This window comes from Solea solea, chromosome 9 (genome assembly GCF_958295425.1).
Source record: "Solea solea chromosome 9, fSolSol10.1, whole genome shotgun sequence".
NCBI lineage: Eukaryota > Metazoa > Chordata > Actinopteri > Pleuronectiformes > Soleidae > Solea > Solea solea.
The window spans coordinates 25,289,385-25,315,189 of NC_081142.1; the positions used below are offsets into that span (position 1 = coordinate 25,289,385).

General features: G+C 42.7%; 1 protein-coding gene across 3 annotated transcripts in view; it reads left to right on the forward strand.

Annotated features, from left to right (window-relative positions):
* The window catches only part of mylk4b (myosin light chain kinase family, member 4b), a 39,824-nt gene extending 14,061 nt beyond the window's left edge, over positions 1 to 25,763 (forward strand). For 2 of the 3 annotated variants that reach the window (XM_058639380.1, XM_058639381.1), the window contains 12 exons: positions 16,789 to 16,870; positions 17,998 to 18,367; positions 18,607 to 18,851; positions 19,419 to 19,524; positions 20,024 to 20,117; positions 20,906 to 21,015; positions 21,093 to 21,234; positions 23,026 to 23,096; positions 23,188 to 23,316; positions 23,405 to 23,636; positions 24,490 to 24,538; positions 24,648 to 25,763. In XM_058639380.1, the coding sequence (XP_058495363.1) occupies positions 16,789 to 16,870; positions 17,998 to 18,367; positions 18,607 to 18,851; positions 19,419 to 19,524; positions 20,024 to 20,117; positions 20,906 to 21,015; positions 21,093 to 21,234; positions 23,026 to 23,096; positions 23,188 to 23,316; positions 23,405 to 23,636; positions 24,490 to 24,534 (1,626 nt within the window). In that variant the 3' untranslated portion in view covers positions 24,535 to 24,538; positions 24,648 to 25,763. Of the gene's footprint in view, positions 1 to 14,030; positions 14,865 to 16,788; positions 16,871 to 17,997; positions 18,368 to 18,606; positions 18,852 to 19,418; positions 19,525 to 20,023; positions 20,118 to 20,905; positions 21,016 to 21,092; positions 21,235 to 23,025; positions 23,097 to 23,187; positions 23,317 to 23,404; positions 23,637 to 24,489; positions 24,539 to 24,647 lie in introns of those variants that run through there. The other variant, XM_058639379.1, reaches the window with a different exon arrangement.
* The last annotated feature ends 42 nt before the right edge of the window (positions 25,764 to 25,805 follow it).

Here is a 25,805-nt window from a genome sequence, read left to right on the forward strand (position 1 = left end):
TGTAGGTGGACACGCTGTAGGTGGATAGGCTGTAGGTGGGCGCGCTGTAGATGGACGTGCTGTAGGTGGACACGCTGTAGGTGGACACGCTGTAGATGGACACGCTGTAGATGGACACGCTGTAGGTGGACACGCTGTAGATGGACACGCTGTAGGTGGACATGCTGTAGGTGGACACGCTGTAGGTGGACAGGCTGTAGGTGGGCGCGCTGTAGATGGACGCGCTGTAGGTGGACACGCTGTAGGTGGACAGGCTGTAGGTGGACAGGCTGTAGGTGGACGCGCTGTAGGTGGACACGCTGTTGGTGGACGTGCTGAGATGGACACGCTGTAGGCCCACATGGACGACTAATGAAGTAATGAATGAATGTGTGTTCTCACATCATTGCCAAAGTAACGTCAACAAAAGAGTCAGCAGATGAAAATGATTTTCAGTGAAGAGTATAGAGTAAGAAGATGAGCAGGTTTAAGTTTGGACCTGGATCCAGGAATGTCAACAACACAGGATCTGACATGTTTGTATTTATATTAGTGATGCCAGATTTCGTCGAATATCGGCCAATATTGGCTATAAAGTGCTTTATCAGATGAACACACACAAGATCCCCAAATATATCGAATGACTAAAACAGTGGATTGGAAAGTTGCTGCTAACTCACTGACTTCAAAACACGTCCCTGACCCTCTTGTTGGGAAAGTGACATGCCCAAACTAAATAGATTCTATCTCTGCAATTACAAGCTCTATGTGAATTATCTCAAAAATAAAGATAACACTTGTGAGATTCCACCAGAAGTGTAAGTTTCACTGTGCCAGAGTAAATGCAGATGGGACACACCATAAATATTCCCTCGCCCAAAGAAATATTGCATTTTAAAATAAACATCACCTTTAAAAATGTGCATTAGGAGCTTAAAAACTCATGGAAGTCATGTAACAACATGTGGACATTAGCTGTGCAAAGTGTGATGATGCTGAAGTGAAGCAGAGTGAGGGGTTTTAGTAAAGAGATGCCGTTCTCGAGTTTGTCTGTGCCATTTGAGATTACTATTACTTCTCTAACCTCCTTGACCCCCCCACCCCCCCTCCTTCCTCCTCCCTTCTACCAATTCACTTTGTCAACTACTTCACAAAAAAAGTAGATGACATTTGCTCTTCTTTCTCAACCCCACCTCCTGATCTCACCACTCTACCAACCACAAATTTAGCTCCTTCTCTATCCTCTTTCACCCCTCTATCTCAGGATCAAGTTCTTTACCTAATAACCTCTGCCCTCCCCACCTCCTGCCCCCTTGACCCTATCCCCTCTCACCTTCTTCAGTCAATTGCTTCTGATCTTCTTCCTTTCCTCACCCACCTCATTAACACATCTCTATCATCTGGTTGCTTTCCGGACTCTCTTAAAGAGGCCAGAGTGACCCCCCTCCTTAAAAAACCCACCCTTGACCCGTCTGAAGTAAATAACAACAGACCTGTCTCTCTTCTTCCTTTTCTCTCCAAAACTCTGGAGCGTGCTATCTTTAATCAACTCTCCTCCTACCTTCACCGGAACAACCTTCTTGATCCTCTTCAGTCTGGTTTTAAAGCAGGTCACTCGACCAAAACTGCACTCCTTGCTGTCACTGAGCAACTCCACACTGCCAGGGCTGCCTCTCTCTCCTCTGTGCTCATCCTCTTGGACCTTTCTGCAGTGTTTGACACAGTTAACCACCAGATCCTTATTTCCTCCCTTCAAGAACTAGGTGTCTCAGGATCTGCACTTACCCTACTCTCGTCCTATCTTCAAAACCGAACATACAGAGTAACCTGGAGAGGATCTGTGTCGGAGCCCACGTGATCACAGCGGGCGCTGCTGGGCAGAAGTGCTGGAGCGCTTATATCGGCGATTTTAGAGTTAGTCCGATATAATCCGATACTCATACTACTTTTTGGCTAATATCGGACCAATATCCGATATCAATATCAGATCGGGACATCCCTACTTAGTAGGTGGACCGGGAGCGTGCCTATGTTCCCACATTTCTAAGAGTTTACAGCACTCCAGTATGACTCAATATTTCTATTGCCATCATTATACTGTCCCTTCAGTCAGACCTTTGATGCTTTTCACTAAATATTGTGGGGGGAAAAAATTAGTCATTCATTTACTATTTAAAGAGCTTCCAAGAAATATTGTGGTAGGATAGGGCATAAATTGAAGGTAAATATAAGGAACCCAAGACATTACATTACATTACATGTCATTTAGCAGACGCTTTTATCCAAAGCGACTTACAATAAGTGCATTTAAACATTTGGGTACAAATAAGAGCTAGAAGTAAGTAAGAGCTTCAAGTAAGCCAAACTATGAAGTGCTAGTCATAAGTGCGATTTATAAGTAAGAAATGTGTTTTTAGTCGGCGGCAGATGATGTGGAGGCTTTCCGCTGTCCGGATGTTGATGGGGAGCTCGTTCCACCATTTGGGAGCTAGGACAGTGAACAGTCTCGAGTTCTGCGAATGCCTCTGCGATCCTCTCAGTGAGGGGGGAGCAAGCCGGTTTGCCGATGGTGGAGTGGGCGGGCTGGGGTGTAGGTTTTGATCATGTCCTGGATGTAGGCTGGACCGGATCCGTTTGTAGCATGGAATGCAAGCACTAGAGTCTTGAAGCGGATGCCAGCAGCTACAGGAAGCCAGTGAAGGGAGCGGAGGAGAGGTGTAGTGTGGGAGAATTTTGGTAGGTTGAAGACCAGTCGAGCTGCTGCATTCTGGATGAGTTGCAGAGGTCGTATGGCACACGCAGGGAGACCAGCCAGGAGGGAGTTGCAGTAGTCCAAGCGTGAGATGACAAGAGCCTGGACCAGAACCTGTGCCGCCTTCTGGGTTAGAAGAGGCCGTATCCTTCTGATGTTGTGCAACATGTATCTGCAAGATCGAGCTGTTGCAGCAATGTTGGCAGTGAGGGAGAGATGGTCATCAAGTGTCACACCCAGGTTCCTTGCAGTATGAGAAGGAGCTACCACTTTGCTGTCGAGGGTGATGGTTAGGTCTGTGGTGGGAGAGCCCTTTCCTGGGAGAAAAAGAAACTCAGTCTTGTCGAGATTGAGTTTCAGGTGATGGTCAGACATCCACTGAGAGATGTCGGTCAGACAAGCGGAGATCCGTTCTGCTAAATGTGTGTCGGAGCTGGGAAAAGAGAGAATGAGTTGGGTGTCATCGGCGTAGCTGTGATAGGAAAAACCATGAGAGAGAATAATAGAACCAAGAGAGTTGGTGGAGGAGTTGGTCCAAGAGGATGAGCACAGAGGAGAGAGAGGCAGCCCTGGCAGTGTGGAGTTGCTCAGTGACAGCAAGAAGTGCAGTTTCGGTCGAGTGACCTGCTTTAAAACCAGACTGAAGAGGATCGAGACGGTTGTTCCGGTGAAGGTAGGAGGAGAACTAGATCATGAGATAGAGGGGTGAAAAAGGATAGAGAAGGAGCTGAATTTGTGGTTGGTAGAGTGGTGAGATCAGGAGGTGGGGTTGAGAAAGAAGAGCGAATGTCATCTACTTTTTGGAGAAGGAGCAAATGAGAGAGAAAGAGACGAAAGTAGAAGAAGTAGATCGGATGACTTCACTGACTGGATGTTGAAGTCACCAAGAAGAACAAGTGCTGGGCCATTTTCTGGGATGTTTGAAAGGAGGACATCTAGTTCCTCCAAGAAGTGTCCCAATGGGCCTGGTGGACGGTAGATGACAACAATGATTAGTTTTACCGGGTAAAGAGTGAAAGTCCAGTTGGGGTTGATGAGCAGACCTGTCCCGCCACCTCTTCCAGTGGATCTGGGTGTGTGGGAGAAGGAGTGGGCGGAGGAGAGAGCTGCTGGGGTGGCTGTGTTGGAGGGTGTTCCAAGTCTCAGTGAGAGCAAGGAAGTCCAGGCATTGCTCAGTAGCAAAGCCAGAGATGAACTCAGTCTTGCGGGTAGCTGACTGGCAGTTCCACAGGCCCCCTGCGACAAGGTGTTGGATGTGTGTGGAGCGGGTGGGATAGATAAGTGAGGACAGATTACGGTGATGTTGTGAGTGAGTGTGAGGTTTGTAATATCTATGAGTAGAAACATGAACAGGAATGGAAAAAGTGCACATACGTGAAAGGTAGAAAACAATTGCAGACAGGTACTTAGCCTCATTGTTAGACTCTGGTTTAGACTCCTTTGTCTTTGTCTTCCTGAGTCTGCCGCTGAAGCTGCCGCTTCAAAGTGAGTGCTGCTTTTTAAAAGACACCTGATTAGGGGCTGATTGGTTTCAGCAGTGTTGGCCACTCCCTATAGCCAATGAAACCTCGGTGAAGCTTTTTTTCTAAAAGAAAACACCTGATTAGGGGCTGATTGGTTACAGCAGTGTTGGCCACTCCCCTGTAGCCAATGAAACTTCACACCTGGTGATGGTGATGGCTCAATAGAAACTAGGTCAAAACAGCAACAATAACAACTTTCTCTTTGACCTAGCAGACAAAATATCAACAACAAACTTTCACCTTAACTAAACAGACAAGTGAAAAGTCAAGCAACCCAGCTAGATATAATAGCAATTAATGAAATAGCACCCAAATAAGAAAGACCTACAGAAGTGATACTTTGCTTAATTCCAGTAGTCCTATGAGATACCCAGAAAGTCCAAATGCACAAGACCTAATTTTGAAAATGTCCAAGATTAAATTCAAGATTCTTTATTTGTTCTTTATATTTTCACATGCATTGTTATACCTTTAAAACAAGCAGTGGAATGTACTCTTGACTTCGCTCCAAGACTGCACTGATACTCAATTTAAGAAATATGGGACCATAGGGTTTCATTTTGAGAAAAACATAGGGCTGACCCCGGTGGACCAAAACTGTATTGATGAGGATTCTTTTCAATAGTGGATGCATGAGTCACTGATTCATAGTCATCTCGTGGTGCTGTTTGCCCTTGCTCTCAGTGAGAACATGGACACCAGCAGAGACACCATGATAAAAATGATATTAGTCACTTCACAAAAGCCTAAGTTAATACAAAAATATATCGATAAAAGTACAGTGTGTACATTCTGCCCTGATATGGCTGACCTGTTAACATCGGTCCATGGACAACAGATGTAAAATAGCCATTTTGGCTAATTCTGGCACATTTACATTGTATGTTTATTAATGTGCACATAAATAAAATAAAATATAAATATGAAAGGCTTATTCTGGGGGAATAGAAAACAACAATGTACGATAGTAATGGAAAATGAGCCGATTGATTGACAAAATACAAGTATAAAAGCACCCTAAATCTCACTGGCAGCCATGTTTTCACTGACAGCAAGCCTCTGAGTCACAGGCTGGGTTATGGCACAGGGCTTTGTTAGCACTCACTCACTCACTCACTCGTGTGTTTGTGCTTCACCAGACCATTCTTTGAAAGACTGAACTATCCCTTTAAATAGGAGGTTGTGGTGTAAACGGCGGCATGTCTTCCCCTGGATAAAGTAAAACATTATTGATGAATCATGTGTGTGTGTGTACATACACAGCACAGCTGTTTACCAGACACTGTTAACCAGTGGGTTTCTCTCTGTCCTGTAACCTTAGTAACCTGCTGCTCAGATGAAAAGCATGTTACCATGTTGGCCAAACAATGCAAGCACTGTCTCAGGCAGAGTAAAGCCATATTTCATCCCTCTCTGTCTTGTTTTGGAGAGTGGAAAAGATAACATCATCGTCCATGTGTCACACACTTGTCACCACATCTGAATTCTATCCATCAGTGGTTCACTGCGTACAGGCCAGCCAATCCCCACTGTGTGACATACCACGTTTAGTATGAACCGCTTTATTATGTTAACATAATCCAGCAAGAAGCAAATGTAATTGACTCCTCATAAAGTGTCAGAGCTCTGGTGCTTTTCAGTAGTTACAGCCTGTCAGTGTCAGCTCAGGGTCTTCATTACTCTCAGTCTGGTTAACGCTGCTGACAGTTAGATTCATAATCATGTCCACCATAAACACTTCAGTTCAGTTTGTATAAACAGCAGGAGTAAACCCAAACAGCGTGTTCTGACTTCTGTGAATATGGAATCAAAATGAAAGGTTTTAAAAGATAGTTTTTAACTGTGTTTAAATCATAACATCTCCAAGATAAACTGATAAAAGATGGATTTTAAATGTTTTAAATAGTTTAAAAACCAAAGTAGAGATGAAAGTACCTTTATTCTAAAATCCATACACAGTCGTACTAAGCAATGGAACTGAACTGATTTGAGATGTTTTATTTTCATTATATGTGGCATCTAAACTGCATATATACATGTATATATGTATATATATATGTTATTTTTATTGTATTATCTGTGAATATGAAAGCTTACGTATATGGATTATTTGTGAGTGAGTGAGTGAGTGTGGACGAGTGAGCGGTTTATAAAGAGATGCAAACTGTAGTTTCTAGTTGGATGGGGCTCTAACAGCAAGATAAAGTGAATATATTATTAAAGTATAGTGTTAAACAGGTATTGATTTTTTTGTGACTCTTTTACTTAGTGGCTAAAATGTGTTTTTCTGTTAGTTTCTTTGTGTTTTTAATAAGAGTGAGTGTTTGTTGTTGCGTCATGTAATACTGAAGCTCCAGATACAGATAAACACCAGATATTTTCAGGGGAAATGGTCAAGCCTTATCATGCTGTAAATACACTGCAAACACTCTTATAAATAAACACACACACAAACACACACACACACACAGTCTGCTCTCCTTCTATCTTTTGTTTATTCCTCCCTCATCATCAAACGTGATGGAAGTGTGCTATAGGGCTGTAATCCCCAGCTGCTGCATGCACATGTGTATGAATGGTAGATACATGTGCTATATGAATGTGTGAGTGTGCCATACTGTACTGTAAAGCAGATTTGAGTAGGAATGCTATATAAATACAGTCCATTTACCGCCATTTAAATGCCGCAGCTACATAACAAAGTGCCCATGTCTTTTTCTATAGATAAAAAGTGTTATGGAAGTATATGGACAGACAGCAACAGCAGACAGAAGGTAAACAGTCGTATGTCAAGTGCTTAATTCAAGCAGGGCTGAATTATTTACCTGGTGCATGAATTTGTTGATATTTCTGTCACATACGTGTTACTTCTTCTCGCGCAGCATATTGTCTAGAAGAGAGGGAACTTGCGGTGTAACTAGAGGGTTAGGTCAAGTGCTGGGGTCCTGAGCTGGGTACCCAATCCCCATTGCTCCTCATTGACTGACCCCACCTGTGTGTTGGTTCATCCAGTGTTTTCTCCTACAGTCGTGTCCTTAAAAATCTCTGCCAAATCAAATATTCAGATCAATGAAGACAGGTGATCCACTGTGGTGAAAAGCTGAAAGAAAAAAGTGTAAAGCAAATTATTATTTGCTTTAAACAATTATTTTTTGTTATTATTATTATTATTATTTTTATTATTATTACACTACTATTGTAAATAATAGTAATAATAACAATGGGTAGGGTTATACAAATATTGGTTTGGTTAACAGTTACCATGACCTTGCATGTCACTAGTGGACAATACTGTACGTATCACACCATGACTTGTTGAATGTGTAATTACACATGTGTGGTATTTAGGTATGTGTGGGTTTAGTGTGTCAGAGGTCAATGTAACCAGAGAGCAGGAGAAAATGCTGACCAATAATCTTAGGTGGTCATGGTCTCAGGAGTCTTTGGCCCTTTACTTCCATCTAGTGGTAGCACAGTGCATTGTGCTTATCATTTTTATTTAAATGCCCATATGTGTGCTCATGGCTTGGCATGTCTTAATCCTAATCTGATTTTTTTTCAACTTGATATGATCATTATCAGTATGATATCGACCTTATCATCATCATCATCATCATCATCATCAAAGCTACATGAGTGGAAGATAAGACAATAAGTGTCAAGTCCTGTATCATTACAATCTAGAAACATGTACAAATTATTTTTCAATATGTTAAATTAGCTCATTTTAATTGACTATATCTGGTTAATGACTGCAGGCCTTAAACCATGTGATCATGTGTGTCTGTGTGCCACACATGCAAACTAAAGAAAGAGTTCAGAATCAGACAAATGTTTCCTTTTCTTATCATGAAGTAAAATGTGTTCAATTATTGAAGTATGAAGTAGCAGAAAACTAAAATATTCAAATGAATTACACTCACAAAACTGTGCATACAAACTGAAATGAACTAATAATATTTTGCCACTAAATATACAAACATTTATCACGCTTCCGTTGAATAATCAAAATAAATGAAGTAACAATTAAATGAAATTTAGAAATAAAAATCGATATGATTAATGTTATTAAATTAATGATGAATTATTCAGTCACGGTTTGTTCTTTTTGTGTGTGTTTGTATTTGAGGAATGAAAAATAAATAAATAAAAAAGTTGAATTGGTTCACAAACATGACAACATGAGGACAAAAGGCATTATGACACTTTGCTAATACACAGAGTGACAGTGTGAGAGTTTACTCCGAGCATGGCGTGGGGTCAGAGGTCACCGTCCATCCTGAATCCTCCCGTCACGTCCAGTTGTCTGCAGGTCACGTAACGTCTGCTGACAGACAGCAGCCGTCTCACAATACGCTGGTGTGTGTGTGTGTGTGTGTGTGTGCGTCTATTTAAGAACCACACTCTTATGTAACATGCAAACACACACACAAACAGGTTCAGGTAGCTATCCTTGTAAGGACTCTCATTGACTTACCCTAACCTTAACCTTAACCTTAACCTTAACCAAGCCACTATTCAAATCTTAGCCCTGAACATGACCTGTTCCTCAGAAATGCGGTTCTGACTCATTAGAAGCAGGTTTGGTCTCCATGGTCCTGACATGTCGTTCCCGTGGCTCCGCTGTTTGCTGCTGGTGTGACACCGTGCCTCCTGTCCATTAAAGGCATTTCACAGTGTCCATTCAAGGTCACAGTGAAAGAGCGGCACCTGTGTTATCACTGAAGTCCCACTGAGAAAGTACAGACTGTCATCACCCTGCGGTGACACGAGTGTGCTTGTCAGGTAGAAAAAAACCAGCAGGTGTAATTACAGAGATAACTTCTCATAAGCCCACATTAAGACGTGACTCCATTAGTAACCCTGTTTGATGCAGGATCAAGTTAGACAACACAACAACAACGGTTTCTTGAGGAAGAAACTAAACTGTACTGGAAATATGTTTATAAAAAGATGGAGGACCTTTCACGCCCACTAATTCATGCTTCAGCCTTTGTTTTCAGTACCATTTGGCACCACTGTCTTTTGGCAATGCATTGGAACAATCTGTTCCATTTTCAGCTGATAAACTTGTCTACTGTTTGTCTACTCTTTTGTTGTCCACGTGAGGGTGTGGAGCAGTGGCGTACACTGAAAAGAAAAAAAGGGCACATACAGCGCATTGTCGTCACTGAAGTTCTGCGTGTTCATTTTAGACATGTTTATATGTTATACAAAGGGCACAGTATATAGCCTTAAAACAGACTACTCAAGTTAGTTTGTAGAAAGGAACAGCATCCATGAGAACTGTGTAGATTCAAGTATTCATGTATGAAGGAAATAAAACCCTTTTCTATTAAGCAGATGCCATTTCCTGTATTCTAGTGGCTTTTAACACCATATTAGCACCAGATAATCCTGGTTCTGTGAAAAAACTGGTTCTGTGAGGTATAGTTCTGGCTCAATATACTGTAAATCAAACAAGGGCCCAACATAAAAGTCATTGCAACAGTAATGTTTCATAGTAGTTCTTTGTCTTAATAGTCTTCAGGAGTTTAGTGTGTTTTCTTCACTTTCACGTTTTGGCTCCAAAGAGGGCAGTTGGTCCTGTTTTAACCAGACATGGGGGCAGTTTAGTGTGCTTTTCCTCCCAAGAGGGCACTTTAGCATGCGTTTTTGCCTACAAAGAGGGCAGTTTGTCATATTTGAACCAGCCATGGGGAGAGGTTAATGTGTTTTGGCTCCCAAGAGGGCGCTTTAATCCGTGTTTTGGCTCCCAAGAGGGCACTTTAGTCCATGTTTTGGCTCCCAAGAGGGCACTTTAGTCCGTGTTTTGGCTCCCAAGAGGGCACTTTAGTCCGTGTTTTGGCTCCCAAGAGGGCACTTTAGTCCGTGTTTTGGCTCCCAAGAGGGCACTTTAGTCCATGTTTTGGCTCCCAAGAGGGCACTTTAGTCCGCGTTTTGGCTCCCAAGAGGGCACTTTAGTCCATGTTTTGGCTCCCAAGAGGGCACTTTAGTCCGCGTTTTGGCTCCCAAGAGGGCACTTTAGTCCATGTTTTGGCTCCCAAGAGGGCACTTTAGTCCGCGTTTTGGCTCCCAAGAGGGCACTTTAGTCCGCGTTTTGGCTCCCAAGAGGGCACTTTAGTCCATGTTTTGGCTCCCAAGAGGGCACTTTAGCATGCGTTTTTGCCTCCAAAGAGGGCAGTTTGTCATGTTTGAACCAGCCATGGGAGCAGTTTAGTGTGCTTTTCCTCCCAAGAGGGCACTTTAGCATGCGTTTTTGCCTACAAAGAGGGCAGTTTGTCATATTTGAACCAGCCATGGGGAGAGGTTAATGTGTTTTGGCTCCCAAGAGGGCGCTTTAATCCGTGTTTTGGCTCCCAAGAGGGCACTTTAGTTCATGTTTTAGCTCCCAAGAGGGCGCTTTAATCCATGTTTTGGCTCCCAAGAGGGCACTTTAGTCCATGTTTTGGCTCCCAAGAGGGCACTTTAGTCCGTGTTTTGGCTCCCAAGAGGGCACTTTAGTCCGCGTTTTGGCTCCCAAGAGGGCACTTTAGTCCGCGTTTTGGCTCCCAAGAGGGCACTTTAGTCCATGTTTTGGCTCCCAAGAGGGCACTTTAGTCCGCGTTTTGGCTCCCAAGAGGGCAGTTTGTCATATTTGAACCAGCCATGGGGAGAGGTTAACATGTTTTGGCTCCCAAGAGGGCACTTTAGTCCGTGTTTTGGCTCCCAAGAGGGCAGTTTGTCATATTTGAACCAGCCATGGGGAGAGGTTAACATGTTTTGGCTCCCAAGAGGGCACTTTAGTCCGTGTTTTGGCTCCCAAGAGGGCAGTTTGTCATATTTGAACCAGCCATGGGGAGAGGTTAACATGTTTTGGCTCCCAAGAGGGCACTTTAGTCCGTGTTTTGGCTCCCAAGAGGGCACTTTAGTCCATGTTTTGGCTCCCAAGAGGGCACTTTAGTCCGTGTTTCGGCTCCCAAGAGGGCAGTTTGTCATGTCTTAACCAGCCATGGGGGCAGTTTAGTGTGTTTTGCCAACCAAGAGGGCACTTCAGCGCACGTTTTTCAACAATTGGGCCACGAGGGGGGGGGCGGCAGTGTATATGGCTCATACAGTTTATGAGAGCGATCTCATTTTGAGCACTTATTTTGGACTGAGCTAAACTGTATTTGTGGTTTCAAATTAAATGATCATCATTATCATTCTTGTATAGTAGTTGCACATATACAGTATATTTGCAGTCTAAAGGGAAGTTCCACAGAGAAAGGCCCTTGTCATCCTGGGAGTCATCACACACAAAACAATTATCAATATGGAGCATGAAGTGATTTTCCCTCATATTTATATCACTTCGAGCCCTTGCAGCCTCTCACGTCGAAGCATTTGGTGACATCATCAGATTCCACGAGGGTTCAGGGCTAAAGTGTTTAGGCAAGACATTGGTATTCAGCCTATTTTTTCTTGAGGACCCTGGAAGCATTTGCAAGGCTAAGGGGATATGTAGACTCTCCAGCACTTTGCGACTTTTACAACAGAGAAAGCCTCCAGTGAAAAGCGCTTAAATCCGACGTCCAGTGACGTAAATTGGTTAACGATTCATTGGAATGAAACGAATTTCAAGCCATTTCTGGTCTCAGATTGACTGTGTGGGGGGTGAGTCATGATGATGGTATGGTGATTCCTGTATGGACAGGGATGCAACTGAGAGGGAAACCCTGGATAATTCAGGGGCTCCAGGGCTGGACCGAGGCCCTGGAACACACCCAGGATCAGAGAGCTGTCAGTGAGCTGTTGTAAGAGGAGCCAAAATCTCTGGTCTATTACTAGATGGCTCTCATAACATGTCTCATTGTGGAGCAGCAACAGGTTTAGGATAGTTTCAACTCTCATGCTAAGTATCAACACTTGACTTTGTTAAGTTATCGTCTAAGAAACTTTTGTCAGATAAATGAAAAACAGTTTAATAACTTGGGTTCTTGAAACAATGGATGTTCTCTGCTCTCCCACTTTCTACCTCTGACTTCTGCTTTTACAGTCTTGTTAAATGTGGACTAAGGTCATCAGCATACATTTGTCATATGTCACGAAGTCGGTTATTGTGGTTCCAGACTAAAGCTTGTGTCATCCACATTCAGTCTTTTGTGCTGTAGTGATGCAGGATTACTGGACAGTCTGTGGCACTAAAATAAGCATTATGCATCGTCTGAGTCTTCCTGCTCAGTATATAACTTTATATATAACTCCTCTATATGTGGAGACGTATAGATTCCTAAACTCATCTTTTAACCCTTTCCCACTGGGGATCGTAAAGATTGTCCAGTTGCGTACAGTTAAACCTGATGTGATCATTGTGGTATAATATGAACAAGAGTCCCGATGAAAGAAAATATTGGAGGAAGTAGAAGATATGATATGATAAGATGACGAGAAAATATGGTAAGTTATGACATGATATATATCAAATCGATAAAAATGCACACTTAACATAGTAAGGCAGCAGCTTAACAGTAATAATAATAATAACATAGAGAGAAGAGGAACCCAACAGTTCACACACTGAGTAAACACTAGGCATTAGTGGAGAGAAAAAAACTCTCTGACAGATCTCTGACAGAACCAGAACTCAAAGATGTGCAGCATCTGCCTAGACAGGTTGGGGTGAAAGGAAAAATGGGGACAGAAAGGGGGAGACATTATACTGATATCAATTTAATCATAGTATAATAGTGATGACCACGGTTAGTGTAAAGATATGCTATACTTAGACTTGTATGTTTGCCTGTGTTTGTTTTATATGACACATTTTTTGGGGCGTTGGTTTATCTTAGTTCATAGCTAACACGTGTTCATATAAACAACTGTAGATACGAGAAGAAAAAAGGGACCAAGAAATAACAAACAAAACAAAGACAGATAACGTGTGTCCACCATGAAAATAAATGAGTGAATGCATGAATGACATCAAAATAAAAAAATTGTAATTTTCATAATATTTATTTGTCCCATCATAGATGGAGAGGTAAATTAGACCAGTTTAAGGCCTCCTTGACTTCATCTACCAGAGGAATTATTTTACTGAGTTCTTGAGTCATTTTAACACAAAGTATTTAATACTTTGTAAGTCATGTAAGTGTTTGTAGTGGGATTTTTGTTCTTCTCATTAATAAACATTAATACTGATTAAGAATTATTAATGTTACATCCAGTCTTCTATTAATCTCATCAACCTAATACTATTTCTTAAATCCATCCATCCATTTTCTACCTCCACAAATAAAGATTGAACATGTGTTATTATATATGTACATTACAGTATAGTGCGAGTGGGATGAGCAGCCTGATGATGTGTGGTCTATTGAGAGCAGTGCTGGTTGTACAGTCTATCAGCTGCAGGGAGGAATGACCTGCGATGACCCTCCTCCAGACATTTAGGATGTTTCAGTCTGCCCAGTGCTGTGATGAAATTTGATGTTTGATGTTCTCAAATGTCTTGTTTTGTCTTTGTTAATATAAAGTAAAGACACCAGAAAATATTCACATTTATAAAGCTGAAAAATTGTTTTTAATAATAAAAAAACCCAGATACATTCATATACTGTACCTTAAAACAACATCTTTTTTAAAGTAGTATCCACATTTTAATCATCAGCTTTCATGGTCATCTTCTTGTTTATTATCTGTGCATTTGTATTAGTCTTAGTTTTCACGGGCTCATGTTTCAGTCTGAGATTTCCTGGATTCTCACACCTGACTGAAGGGCTTTTCAAGTGTCTCAAATGTCACATAGCAATGCTCTCCAGCATCTGCCCCTAACCCCCATCAATCCTTGACTGCACACCCGAGCCCTCCACTCTTATCTCTGGCCCTTCCGTCCCTGACGTTCCTAAGGGGGCTGCACTTTAATTTTCAGAATAGCAAACGGCTATTCTGAAAATCAAACTCTCCATTGGTGCGGAGCTCTCTGTTCTCACTGCACGTCTTTGCCTCGTTGTAGACCTTTTTGTTATGCTTTCCATTAAGGTTACAGGAAAGTGAATGGACTTAGTTAGTGAAGGAAACACAGAAACGTGTTTGTCTCGTGTCAATCAGCCATGAGCTCCAGTCTAGTCAACTCTTTAGCCAAGGTTTACGACCCAAAGCCTCTTCACGGTCAGAAACTTGGTGGAAGAAAACCGTCTCTCAATGGATTGGACAAGTATCAAGCGTCTTCTTCCTCATCATCATCACCTACTCCCTCCTCGCATGATGTTGCCCTGCACTGTGTGGAGAGTCGGATGGACTCCCTGAGCAGTCAGATGGAGCGCTTGCTCAACATGCAGCAAACTGTCTTGACCCGGCTGGATGGTCTGTCCCAGGACCTCAGGGACATGGGTCAGGATCTGGCCTCTATGCGTGAAGGGGTCAGCGGGGAAAGACGTCGGTCAGGGGTGGAAGTGGCGTGCAAGGGGCTGCACAGGGCAGTGGAGAGGACCAGTGAGCAGCTGGAGAGTCAGGGCCGCCGGCTGGAAGGGGTTGAGAAGCTGGTGGAGGGCACTCAGCAGGTGATCACTTTTATTGGAGAGGCGGTGAAAAGCTCCAGGCTGGTGGAGCTGCTCTTCAAACAGCCTGGAAACAAGTCCTGCAAGAAGGTGAGCGCTTTAAATATGGTGCAAGATTTCACTGAGCAGCGTCGGAGGAAAGAGTAATGCCATGTTTCCACTGCGGTTCTAATCCTGTGTGGGTACGTGGTAGAGCAAGAGGTTCTGCAACTGGAAGGTTGTGGGTTTGATTCCCGACTCCTCTAGTCCACATCCCGATGTGTCCTTGGGCATGTAATAACAATAATAATGTAATCACCCCAAGTTGCTCCTGATGGCTGTGCTGGTAACGTGTGAATGTGCACACAGACGTGTTGTATGACTGTGTGAGTGAGTGAATGGGTGAACGACAAACTTGAAGTGTAACGCTGCAGATGTGGTACAAATTTACAGTCAGTCGATGTAGAGCTGAAACAATTAATCGATGAATCAATTATTAATCGATTAGTAAATTAATCAACAGCTATCGATTCAAAGCTTTTTTCATGATTAAAAGAAGATTTTCGATAGTTTAAGCTTCTTAAATGTGAGTATTTTCTTCATTCCTTTGCTCTGGATAACAAAGAAATCATTAAGAGTGAATCATTTTGGTTTGTGGACAAAACAAGACATTTGAGAACATCATCATTTCCAGGTTTGACGAACACCGATCAACATTTTTTAAGGTTTTCTGATATGTTATGGACCAAAAGATTCATCGAGAAAATAATTGGCAGATTAATCGATTATGGAAATAATCATTAGTTGCAGCTCTAGACACAAGTAAACGTTTTTATTACACGTTTTTGCATCATTTGCATCCGCTCACTCAAAAAAATTTTCTACATAAAAAGAGCTAAAAGATTGAAATAAAGTCAGCTGTGGAGTGGGTCTATCGCCAGAACAGCCAGACATTAGCGGTCATTAAAGCCTAGAAAAGCACCACACCGTGTGACTGGATAAGAAAGATGTGTGAACAAAATCCAATCCAAGCCGACTTTATTTACAAAGCACTTTGAAACAACCACAGCTGAAACAAAGTGCTGTTCATCAGAGATAAATAAAATATAAAAAACGTGTGACCTAATAGGCCTAATAACAAACAATAAAATACTGTAGAAAATATAAAAACAACACAAAAAAACAAGTCATACAATAAAACTATATATAAAAACCAACGTCTCATACTGGGTCAAAGCAAAAAAAAAAACAAAGAGTAAAAATGGGTTTTAAATGTCTAACATGTTGTGGAAGATCGTTCCACAATCACAAATGTGTCACACAAAGATATTACGCTGTATGAATATTTGAGTAAATACAAACATATAACATTTCACCATTGTGTTGACTGCAGTGCACGATGGTAAAATACATGTACAGTAGATCTTCCTGTGGTATTTCAATGACTTGTGATAAGGTTCTTTGCAGAGCTATTTTTAGTCCTGCTGTGCATCATTCTCTGTAATGTTAAGTAGTTTTCCCTGGCGCAGTCAACGTCTTCAGCCTCTGACGTGTAAATGATCAGAGTCACACTGGTTATCTTATCCAGAACGAGATGTACAGAGGCAGTCCAACAGTGCAACAGTCCAACAGCAAGCCTGGTCTGGGACTGCAGTGAGTGATTAGACAGCCTGGTGTTCTTGTTATTCTTGGATACAACATTATTACAGGTGTTCACTGTGTGAGGGACATGTTAAAGAATGATACTGCAACAACAACCTCTCATTTTAGGATAAGGATGTTGCACATACTGTATGTAACGACATTAGAACATGTTGTTACGAGACATGGTTTGAATTACAAAGTGATTTTTCTTTTTATCCTTCCTTTTATATGAGTTTTTATAGCAGCTGAGCTTGTCTGTTGGTGATTTCTTTGATGTAATTGAATACTTTCTACCCCAAATTTGCTCTCGCCATCCAAAATCAAATCATCATTGTATTTGCATGTGACACATAATAATGTCTAAATCTGTTTTTTTTCTTCCTTCAACAAGGCAAAGGATGACAAGGATAAAGCCAAAGTGAGTCTGAAGGCTTCGAAGACTCAAAAGAAGAGGAAGCCCGTGGACACGTCAGGTAGGAGGGACAGTGGCAGTCTAAATGTTAGGTTTCATCTGTATATCTGAACGTCGTCAGGAAGTTTCTAGTTCCTTTAGTTGCCTCCAGCTTGCCACCCTCGTCTGGCCCTAATAGAATGACTGCCTGCCTGCTGACGAGCATTTTATTGAGGCTTTTGGCTGAAATCTGTGTCCCTGGTGTCCCTGGTGTCCCTGCTCACTGAGTGTGGGGGGCGTCCATGGAACTCATACAACCACAATCACACGAGCCGTTCCTAACGTGTGTGACTGGTGTGAGTGTGTGAGACACTGTGAAGCACTTTCAGCGTTTGACACACTGGAGAAAAACACAATAAAATGATACAGTCGATGTTCACTTTCATTTGTTATGAAAAACACATGAGAAACTTTGACTTATTGATGGCACCACTGGAGATGGGTAAATATAAGGAGTCATCATCAGATCACTCATGGGTGCACATGCTCCTCTCTGGGAACCGTTCTGTTTGTTAAAGTCCATGTTTGTACTTTCATGCCCTGTATGAATGGTTGAATGGCAAAAACAGAAGACCAGACCAAGACCAGAAAAGTGCTATATTTATACAAACAATTTACCTTTATAACACGATGATACAGAAGTTTACCCAGCGAAAGGGTCCAGTTCTGTTTTTCTAAAGAGATCTTCTAACTACAGCGTTTCCCGGACGTGTTTACGGGGAAGTTTCAGCCGTTTCTGTCTGGATGTGGCCACAGTCTCTCCCTCCTGTTTAATGGAGGAGACAGACAGAGAGAGACAGAGACACAAAGAGAGACACAGACACAGACACAGACAGACAGAGGAAGAGCAGGAGCCGGTTCAGAGTTGCTTTTCTGAAGCAAAACAAAAGTTACCAAAAAAACTTTTTTTTACAATTTACAAGGAATCGGTGCATTTGTAGTCTTGAGATGAAAAAGTAACGTGTTCCACCCTTCGTCAAAATGTACATTTCCAGCATCTCCAAGAACACTACTGTATTAGTGAGGGAACATTCTCCAAATATGTACACGAAACAAAATCTTCCTGTCTTTTGAGTGTGTACATGTTAAGATACTTCCAGCTGAGGCAAATGACGGAATAAAAACCTTGTCCCTTTGCTCCCACCTCAGATCCATGCGCAGCGAGTGAGCCTGTGCTGCACGAGCAGGTGGAAAAGTTCAACAGGCAGAACTGTGAGCATTCCCATGAAAACACAGAGGCTGAATCCCACCAGGCCAACGACACAGGCAGCGCAGACAGACGGCACCATCAGCTGGCACGCCGCATCGGGGATGGAGCACACACCTCAGCCTCCCAGTCAGGGGAGAGAGAGGAAGAGAAGGAGGAGGACATCTTAAAGGACTCACAGCCTGAGGAGGAGGAGGAGGAGGAGGAGAAGGGAGAAGATGTAATAGCAGAAGCAGCTGGAAAAGGGGAAGATGATGGAACGAGAAGGCACGAAGCAGAGTCAGAGGAGAAGGCCCCACCTCTTCTGGAAAGGTATTTTTCTGACAGATTCACTTTGTTGACACTAGATGCTCAATAGTCAAAGGATGGTGTTGCCCCTGAGCAAGGCACCAGATCCATCATTGTGTGTGTGTGTGTGTGTTCACTACTGAGGTAAAAAATAAGTAGCTTTCAAATGTCTTTACGTTATAAGTGTCTGATTTAATGAACAGTAGGTCAGGAGAAAATTAAAAGTACTTTTTTCAAGTATGCATTTTATCCCCCCCCCCCAGTCCTGAGGAGGTCAGTGATGTGGCCACCTGCAGCAAACGCCACGTCACAGAAGAAGACGTGGCCAAGGACGACTTGAAGAAAAGCAAAGTGGAAAGTGCAGGTGGTGAGGCGGTGGCGGTGCTGGAGGCGGAGGCGGTGGCGGAGGCGGATAGCGAGCTACGTGTCCTCACATCTGACAAATCACAGACAGAAGCAGAAGAATACAGGACAGACGGAAAGACAGTGGTGACAGAATTCATGATAGGTAAGACATGAGCACACGTCCAGGAAGGAATCATTTCCGAGGTCAACTGGGAAGCAAGCACACATACACTGAGATAGGATTGTGAGGTGACTGTGTCATAGGAACAGTTCTTTCAAGACTCTTGAAAAAGCAAAATCATAAAGAGATGAATGCAGGTTGTTTTTGTTTTTAAATTGTGAGCCTGCACTTTTCTAAAAAAGAAATGAAAACACAGGTTCTGTTTGTCATGAATTTGTGATCAAATCTAATCCATTTTATTTGTTTAGCACCAATTCAAAACATACACGATGTCACTGACTCTTATAGAGGCACTGCAGTCTCTCTCTCTCTCAGACTGGTTAGCTCGTGACATTTGACTTTTTGTTCCTTCAAAGAGATCCAGTGTCATAACAGCATTCCTGCTCAAGCGTCACTGACATGTCCGCGGGCACAGCTGACAGAGCAGATAATGACACATCGGCATGTTGCTATTTTGATCCACTTTGTTTCTGGGGGGCTGAGGCCTTCCCTCAGTGTCTGTTGTACGGTTCATGTTCAGCAGCAGTGTTTCCTCTGGGTTTGCTTCAGACTCCAGCCCTCCACCTTTAGCCCCCTTCGACCACCGCATCGTGACCCCTAAGCCTCATCAGATCGCCACCTACTACACCATCAACAGAGATGAAGTCCTCGGAGGGTGAGTGACAAGGAAACCACAGAATGTCCAGCTCTCATAGCATCGCTGTGGAGTTTATACCAGAGAATGTCACACCCGGTGAAAGCCTAATAGTTTTTTTCCAACTTTTTTTATTACCCCCTGAAGGGCAGATGATTGAGAGCCTCACGAGAGCAGACCTCTCTGATGTAATAGACCAGTGCTAAATTCTACCTCTCAAACCCGAGATCACTGCTCGGCACGCAAGCACATTTCTTAAATTACTGACATGAAAACACAGTCCTTACTGCTTATCACTGTTCAATAGAAGAATGATCCGAGTATGTTACAGGAAAGCCATGAATTCTTTGTTTGTTCTTTGATTTTATTTGATAGGGACAATAAAAAGGAATATAACAAATGTGAGCTTCCTCTTTCTAACTCCCCACTTATTTAACATTATTGTTGTTTCTCCACTCTTTCTCTATAAGCTGTGTATGTATGTTTGACTCACTAAATGTGTTGGATTTCCTTTCATTAGAGGGCGTTTTGGGCAAGTCCACAAGTGCACAGAGAACTCCTCTGGTCTGAAACTGGCTGCCAAGATCATCAAAGCCAGGAGCCAGAAAGAGAAGGTGTGGTGAACGAGATCAGCTGATCAAAGATGGAGTAACGCAGCAATTTAAATGTAATATACAGTAGTTCACATGTGTATCTCAGGATGCATTCGGTCATGCTTGTGTAAAATGGTAATAGCTATACGCAGCCTCATTCGTATACATTTCCATAGAGAATTCAGTGGCTTCAAATGTAGAAATGCCAGGTAACAGTATGTAAAACACAGGTGACAAAGTGTTTAACCTTTTAAATACAGGCATCTATGAAGAGAGGGGGATGATCAACTCTACAGCTTCAGTCCCAACGAAGCACATGAGCTTATTTGAATTGTTTTATTGTCACGTTGTCAACAACATCCTGATTGATTAGATGCGAAAGCCAAATTTCTTATGGGAGAAATTCCACTGCTTGGAAAGCTCTCGATGACTGGGACCTCCCCCTCCATGACCAGCCTCAGTGACTACAGACCAGCAGCACTGACGCTTGTGTTGATCCAGTGCTTCTACTTTGCCTGGGACAACAAGGCTCACACTGGTTAGACGAGAGGATGACGAAAGAGAGTGCGATCATGGACGGAGAACAGGCAGCATTTGATCACGTATAATTTCAACGCGACCCTCGTGTGGAGGATAAAACTGTAGAAAATTGACAGGATTATTTCAATACTTTACACTAAACTGTGAAGATTTGCACCTGGAACAGCAAAGAGCATTACGAGATACCCATAGACACTGTTTACATCGTCAGGAAAATTGGTTTAGGACTTTAGTTACATTTGAAATGACTTGTACTTTTTAAATGACAGGAGGTGGTGAGGAACGAGATCCAGGTGATGAACCAGCTGAATCATGCCAACCTCATCCAGCTGTACGCCGCCTTCGAGTCTCGTCATGATGTCATCCTAGTAATGGAATAGTAAGTCTATCTGAACCTATACGGTGTGTGTGTGTGTGTGTTTGTCTTTCTGGCTGTAACGTTGCTCCTCTTTGTAGCGTGGAGGGAGGGGAGCTGTTTGACCGCATCATTGATGAAAACTACAACCTGACAGAGCTGGACACAGTGCTGTTTATACGCCAGATCTGTGAGGGGCTGCAGTACATGCATCACATGTACATCCTACACCTCGACCTTAAGGTAAACCACAGTTAGCAGCATGTCTCTCTTTTCCTTCTTTTAGTGTCATGTTGATGTCGCTCTCCCATTTACTACACCCCCCATGTTAAGGTTCCCTGTTTCTCACATTAAACCCTGCTATCATTTAAGTCAGTGTTTTTAAACCTTTGGTATGGTGGCTGCAGAGGGCAATCGCACTGCACTTGCACAGACTTGCCAGTGTTCTGGGACTTGCCGTGTTTTGGGACTTGCCGTGTTTTGGGACCTGCCGGTGTTCTTGGACTTGCCGGTGTTCTTGGACTTGCCGGTGTTTTGGGACTTGGCGGTGTTTTGGTTTGGGACTTGCCGGTGTTCTGGGACTTGCCGGTGTTTTGGGACTTGCTGGTGTTTTGGGACTTGCTGGTGTTTTGGGACTTGCTGGTGTTTTGGGACTTGCCAGTGTTTTGGGACTTGCCAATGTTTTTGGACTTGCCGGTGTTCTTGGACTTGTCGTGTTTTGGGACTTGCTGGTGTTCTTGGACTTGCCGGTGTTTTGGTTTGGGACTTGCCAGTGTTTTGGGACCTGCCGCTGTTTTGGGACTTGCCGTGTTCTTGGACTTGGCGGTGTTTTGGTTTGGGACTTGGTGTGTTTTGGGACTTGGCGGTGTTTTGTTTGGGACTTGCCAGTGTTTTGGGACTTGGCGGTGTTTTGTTTGGGACTTGCCAGTGTTTTGGGACTTGCCGGTGTTCTTGGACTTGCCAGTGTTTTGGGACTTGCCGGTGTTCTTGGACTTGCCGGTGTTTTGGTTTGGGACTTGCCAGTGTTTTGGGACCTGCCGCTGTTTTGGGACTTGCCAGTGTTCTGGGACACGTCCTCTGGCAAGAAATTATGCTGTTCACCTCTATAGACAGATATACTAGAAAACACAGATATCAGGCAGTAAAGCTGTCTCTTGGTCATCATAAAAGTGAAGATTGTGGATAGATCAGTCAGACCGAACAGACCCAGAGACACTGTGTAGGTGAATCTCTGCCATGAAACGTAATGAAACATAACAAACTCATAATAAAGCATGCCGGGGGCATTATAAAGGATCAGATATATTCAGTATGCCAAGTTTTGTGATGTATCTGTCGATCTCTGTGGTTGTGTAGTGCACAGTGAATTCTGGTGTGTTGAATCCAGCACGGCGGTTCGTGAAAAGTGAGTCACATGACATTGGGAGCTCTGTACACGATCTGTCCAAAGTTCGGTCACTGTAGCTCAGTTTTGATTCCCTGTCTCGTCGCAGTTCAGTCAGTTGATTTTTTTATGTATTTATTTATTTATCCAGATTTGTTGTTGTTAGCTGTGTCTCACTTGTCAAGGCTGCATCCTCCAGCTGTGCATTGTTGAAGGGACGGAAATGAGACGTCGTTAGAAATGAGATGGACTCGCCCACACAACTCACCAATCCCCCCTCTTCTTCTTCTTCTTCTTCTTCTCCTAATAAAATCTGAGAAGTTAAATGCTGCCCCCCACAGTTTGAATTCCTGAATCACAGTTTCGCCTGGCCCCTCAAAACCTGACTGCTGGTTGTACCCTTAATCAGCCAAAACATCATTAAAAATCAGATATAGTTAAAGATATACACATATATATAAGTATATTTAATTTTTCACCATCGTTGTAGAACTATGTTCTAGTTGTAGAACTGTTAGGTATTTTTTTCAGTTGGTTCTAAATGTTTGAGACTGGAGAAATTAGAGATGAATTAACGTGGACGCTTGTTTGTTGTTGTTGTTGTTTTCATGTCTCTGGGATTGTAATCGCTCTCTTTTGTTCTTTTTCAGCCAGAGAACATTCTCTGTGTCAGCAGAGTGACTAACAAGATCAAAATCATTGACTTTGGCTTGGCCAGGAGGTAATAACCGCTCGCAGAGTACCAGATACAGTATATACTGTACTTGTATTATGCCGCGTGGTTCTGACCTTTGACCTCTGACCTCTGACAGGTATAAACCCAGGGAGAAGCTGAAGGTCAACTTTGGAACGCCAGAGTTTTTAGCCCCTGAAGTTATCAACTATGAGTTTGTTTCATTCCCTACAGACATGTGGAGTCTTGGTGTCATAACTTACATGCTGTAAGTGGTCACACACACACACACAGGTGCACACATACACCATCAGCTGTTTATCTGACCTCTGCTGTCTGTCTGTCTGTCTGTCCAGGCTCAGTGGTTTGTCTCCATTTCTGGGGGACGATGACAACGAGACCCTCAACAACATCCTGGCCTGTCAGTGGAACTTTGAGGAGGAGGAGTTCACGGACATCTCTGAAGAGGCCAAAGATTTCATCTCCCGTCTGTTGGTGAAAAGCAAAAGCTGGAGGATGAGCGCTGCAGAGTCCCTCAGACACTCCTGGCTCTCGGATCAAAGTCTGCACTATCGACTAAACCAGAAGGTAAAACTGACATCAGATTGATTTATGATTGATTTTAACGACTTCTACATTTATCCACAGACAATACAGAAGTAGAATATAGAAGTATCTGACAGATTTGCCATTCAACCATTAACTCTCACTCTCACACATTGATATACATGTAAGAATAAATATTTGGGATATACCTTTTCAGTACAATGCATAGGAAACAAGCAAATCACTATAAATAAAACCCGAAAACAGGACTGCTGGTAACCTCCAATCAAATAAAACTGAGGAGAAAAGAATCTCTCCTCCTTCCATTCTCTCTCCTCCTCTTCATTCTCTCTCCTCCTCTCCATTCTCTCTCCTCTTCATTCTCTCTCCTCCTCTTCATTCTCTCTCCTCCTCTCCATTCTCTCCTCTCCATTCTCTCTCCTTCTCCTTTTGAACTTCCCTATATTCAAGGTATTCAAGGTGAAAGCACTCCATGAATATCTTATGCCAGTTTGTATGGACTAAATATTTAACTAATGATATGTTGTCCTCTGGTATCTTTTTTTACTGAACATTTTCATAAGTTACTGTTTGATGATTTGATTATGGTAACATGGACAGACATACACAACTCGTATGGATAAGAGGGTTCTTGTTTGTCTTTTTAAAACCAGTCCTGGGGCCCCGAAATCAATGATGCATAAATTACCTGAGCAGGCTAAACAACAGTATATGTTAATCCTGCTGCTCAATCTGTCAATCACAAAACACGTTCTCTGGGTTAGCGTCACGTGACTGAAGACAGATCCACATCAAACGTCCTCCAGGACAAACATGAATGAGATGGAGACACAAACCATACCATCATTATTAATCTGATACTCTCCCTCTGCAGAAAAACAAGTGCCACTCCACACATGCTCCTTCTCCAGAGAGCTAAACTGGTAAAACCAGCATTACCTTGCTGTGTAGATAACTCACTGATTGGGCAGATTAGTCAACTACTTATAACCTTATGAAACCTGCTTTTTTTGTCTCCTTCTCCCTCCACAGTTTCATTGTGATGCCCTCAGCATGCCTTCTGACAATGTAGGAGCTCAACACTGGACCAATGCTGCTGTAGCTGTATGACGAGTGGATAACTGCTCTCTGCCTCGCAGCCTCACGTCAGCACAGCCCTGCAGCTTGTAGCTCCGACCTGAAAACTTTGAAGCACAGAGGGGGAGAAAAAAAACCCCCATTTTTCAGACATAAACAGTCCTGTGTCATGGTTACTGTCACGCACAAAACATCACACTAAACCAAAGAAGACTCGAGCCCAAGTAAGTCTTGGTACAAGGTAAAAGAGGGACTCACACGGCAGTGCTGAATCGGAATTGTGAAGGTTCAGATCATCAAGAGGAAAATTATAATCATAATTATGATTAATCAATGCTGAATCATAATCATTGTGTCATGTTGTCCTGGTTTGTTGCATGCTTTGCACCTTTTGGCCAATGTTTCATGTTTGAACAAGCTCCAGACTGAACTGTATTATTGAAGTCATGTATTTGTGGTTCAAGACTTTTTTTTTTCTTTTTTGAATTTACAAGTCTTATTGAAAATTGTATTCATCCTCAAACAGAAGCTAAATGTGCATCGTTAAAGTCGCCCCCGTTTATTTATTTTGTACATACTCTAGCGCTGCTTCATATGGTTTCCTTGTAGAGTGTAAGACGGCCTTCACGTTCACGCCATCAGCTCACCTTTGCTTCCGCAGTTTGGAGTAGCTCTGTCACCTTCCATGAAGGCATAATGAACAACAGAATACTACCTATGAATGATACATGTTTCTGACTGAAGTGTTTATTTACTGGTTCAACACCAGACTGTACTTGAAGTGCAAAGCTTTGAGGGGTGTTTGAAAGGGGAGACAAACTGACGTGTAAAGCCACAGTTCAGCTTGACCGAGAGCCAGCAGCACTTTATTGTCCCAGTCCTCCCGAGATCTGGATTGTTGGAGGGATGATCTTCGCTCAGTTGCTGGCTCATTTCTTGGGAAGTGCAAAAGCTTTGTGATTTTGAACACTTGTTTCATTGAATTTATGGTACTTTTTTTCAAGTTTTCTTGTGTAATGAAAAGTAAATAAATAAAAAGATTAAAAATAACAATAATAATAATAATGATGATGATGAATAAAGTACAGTACAAAACAATTTAGAGCGTTTCTT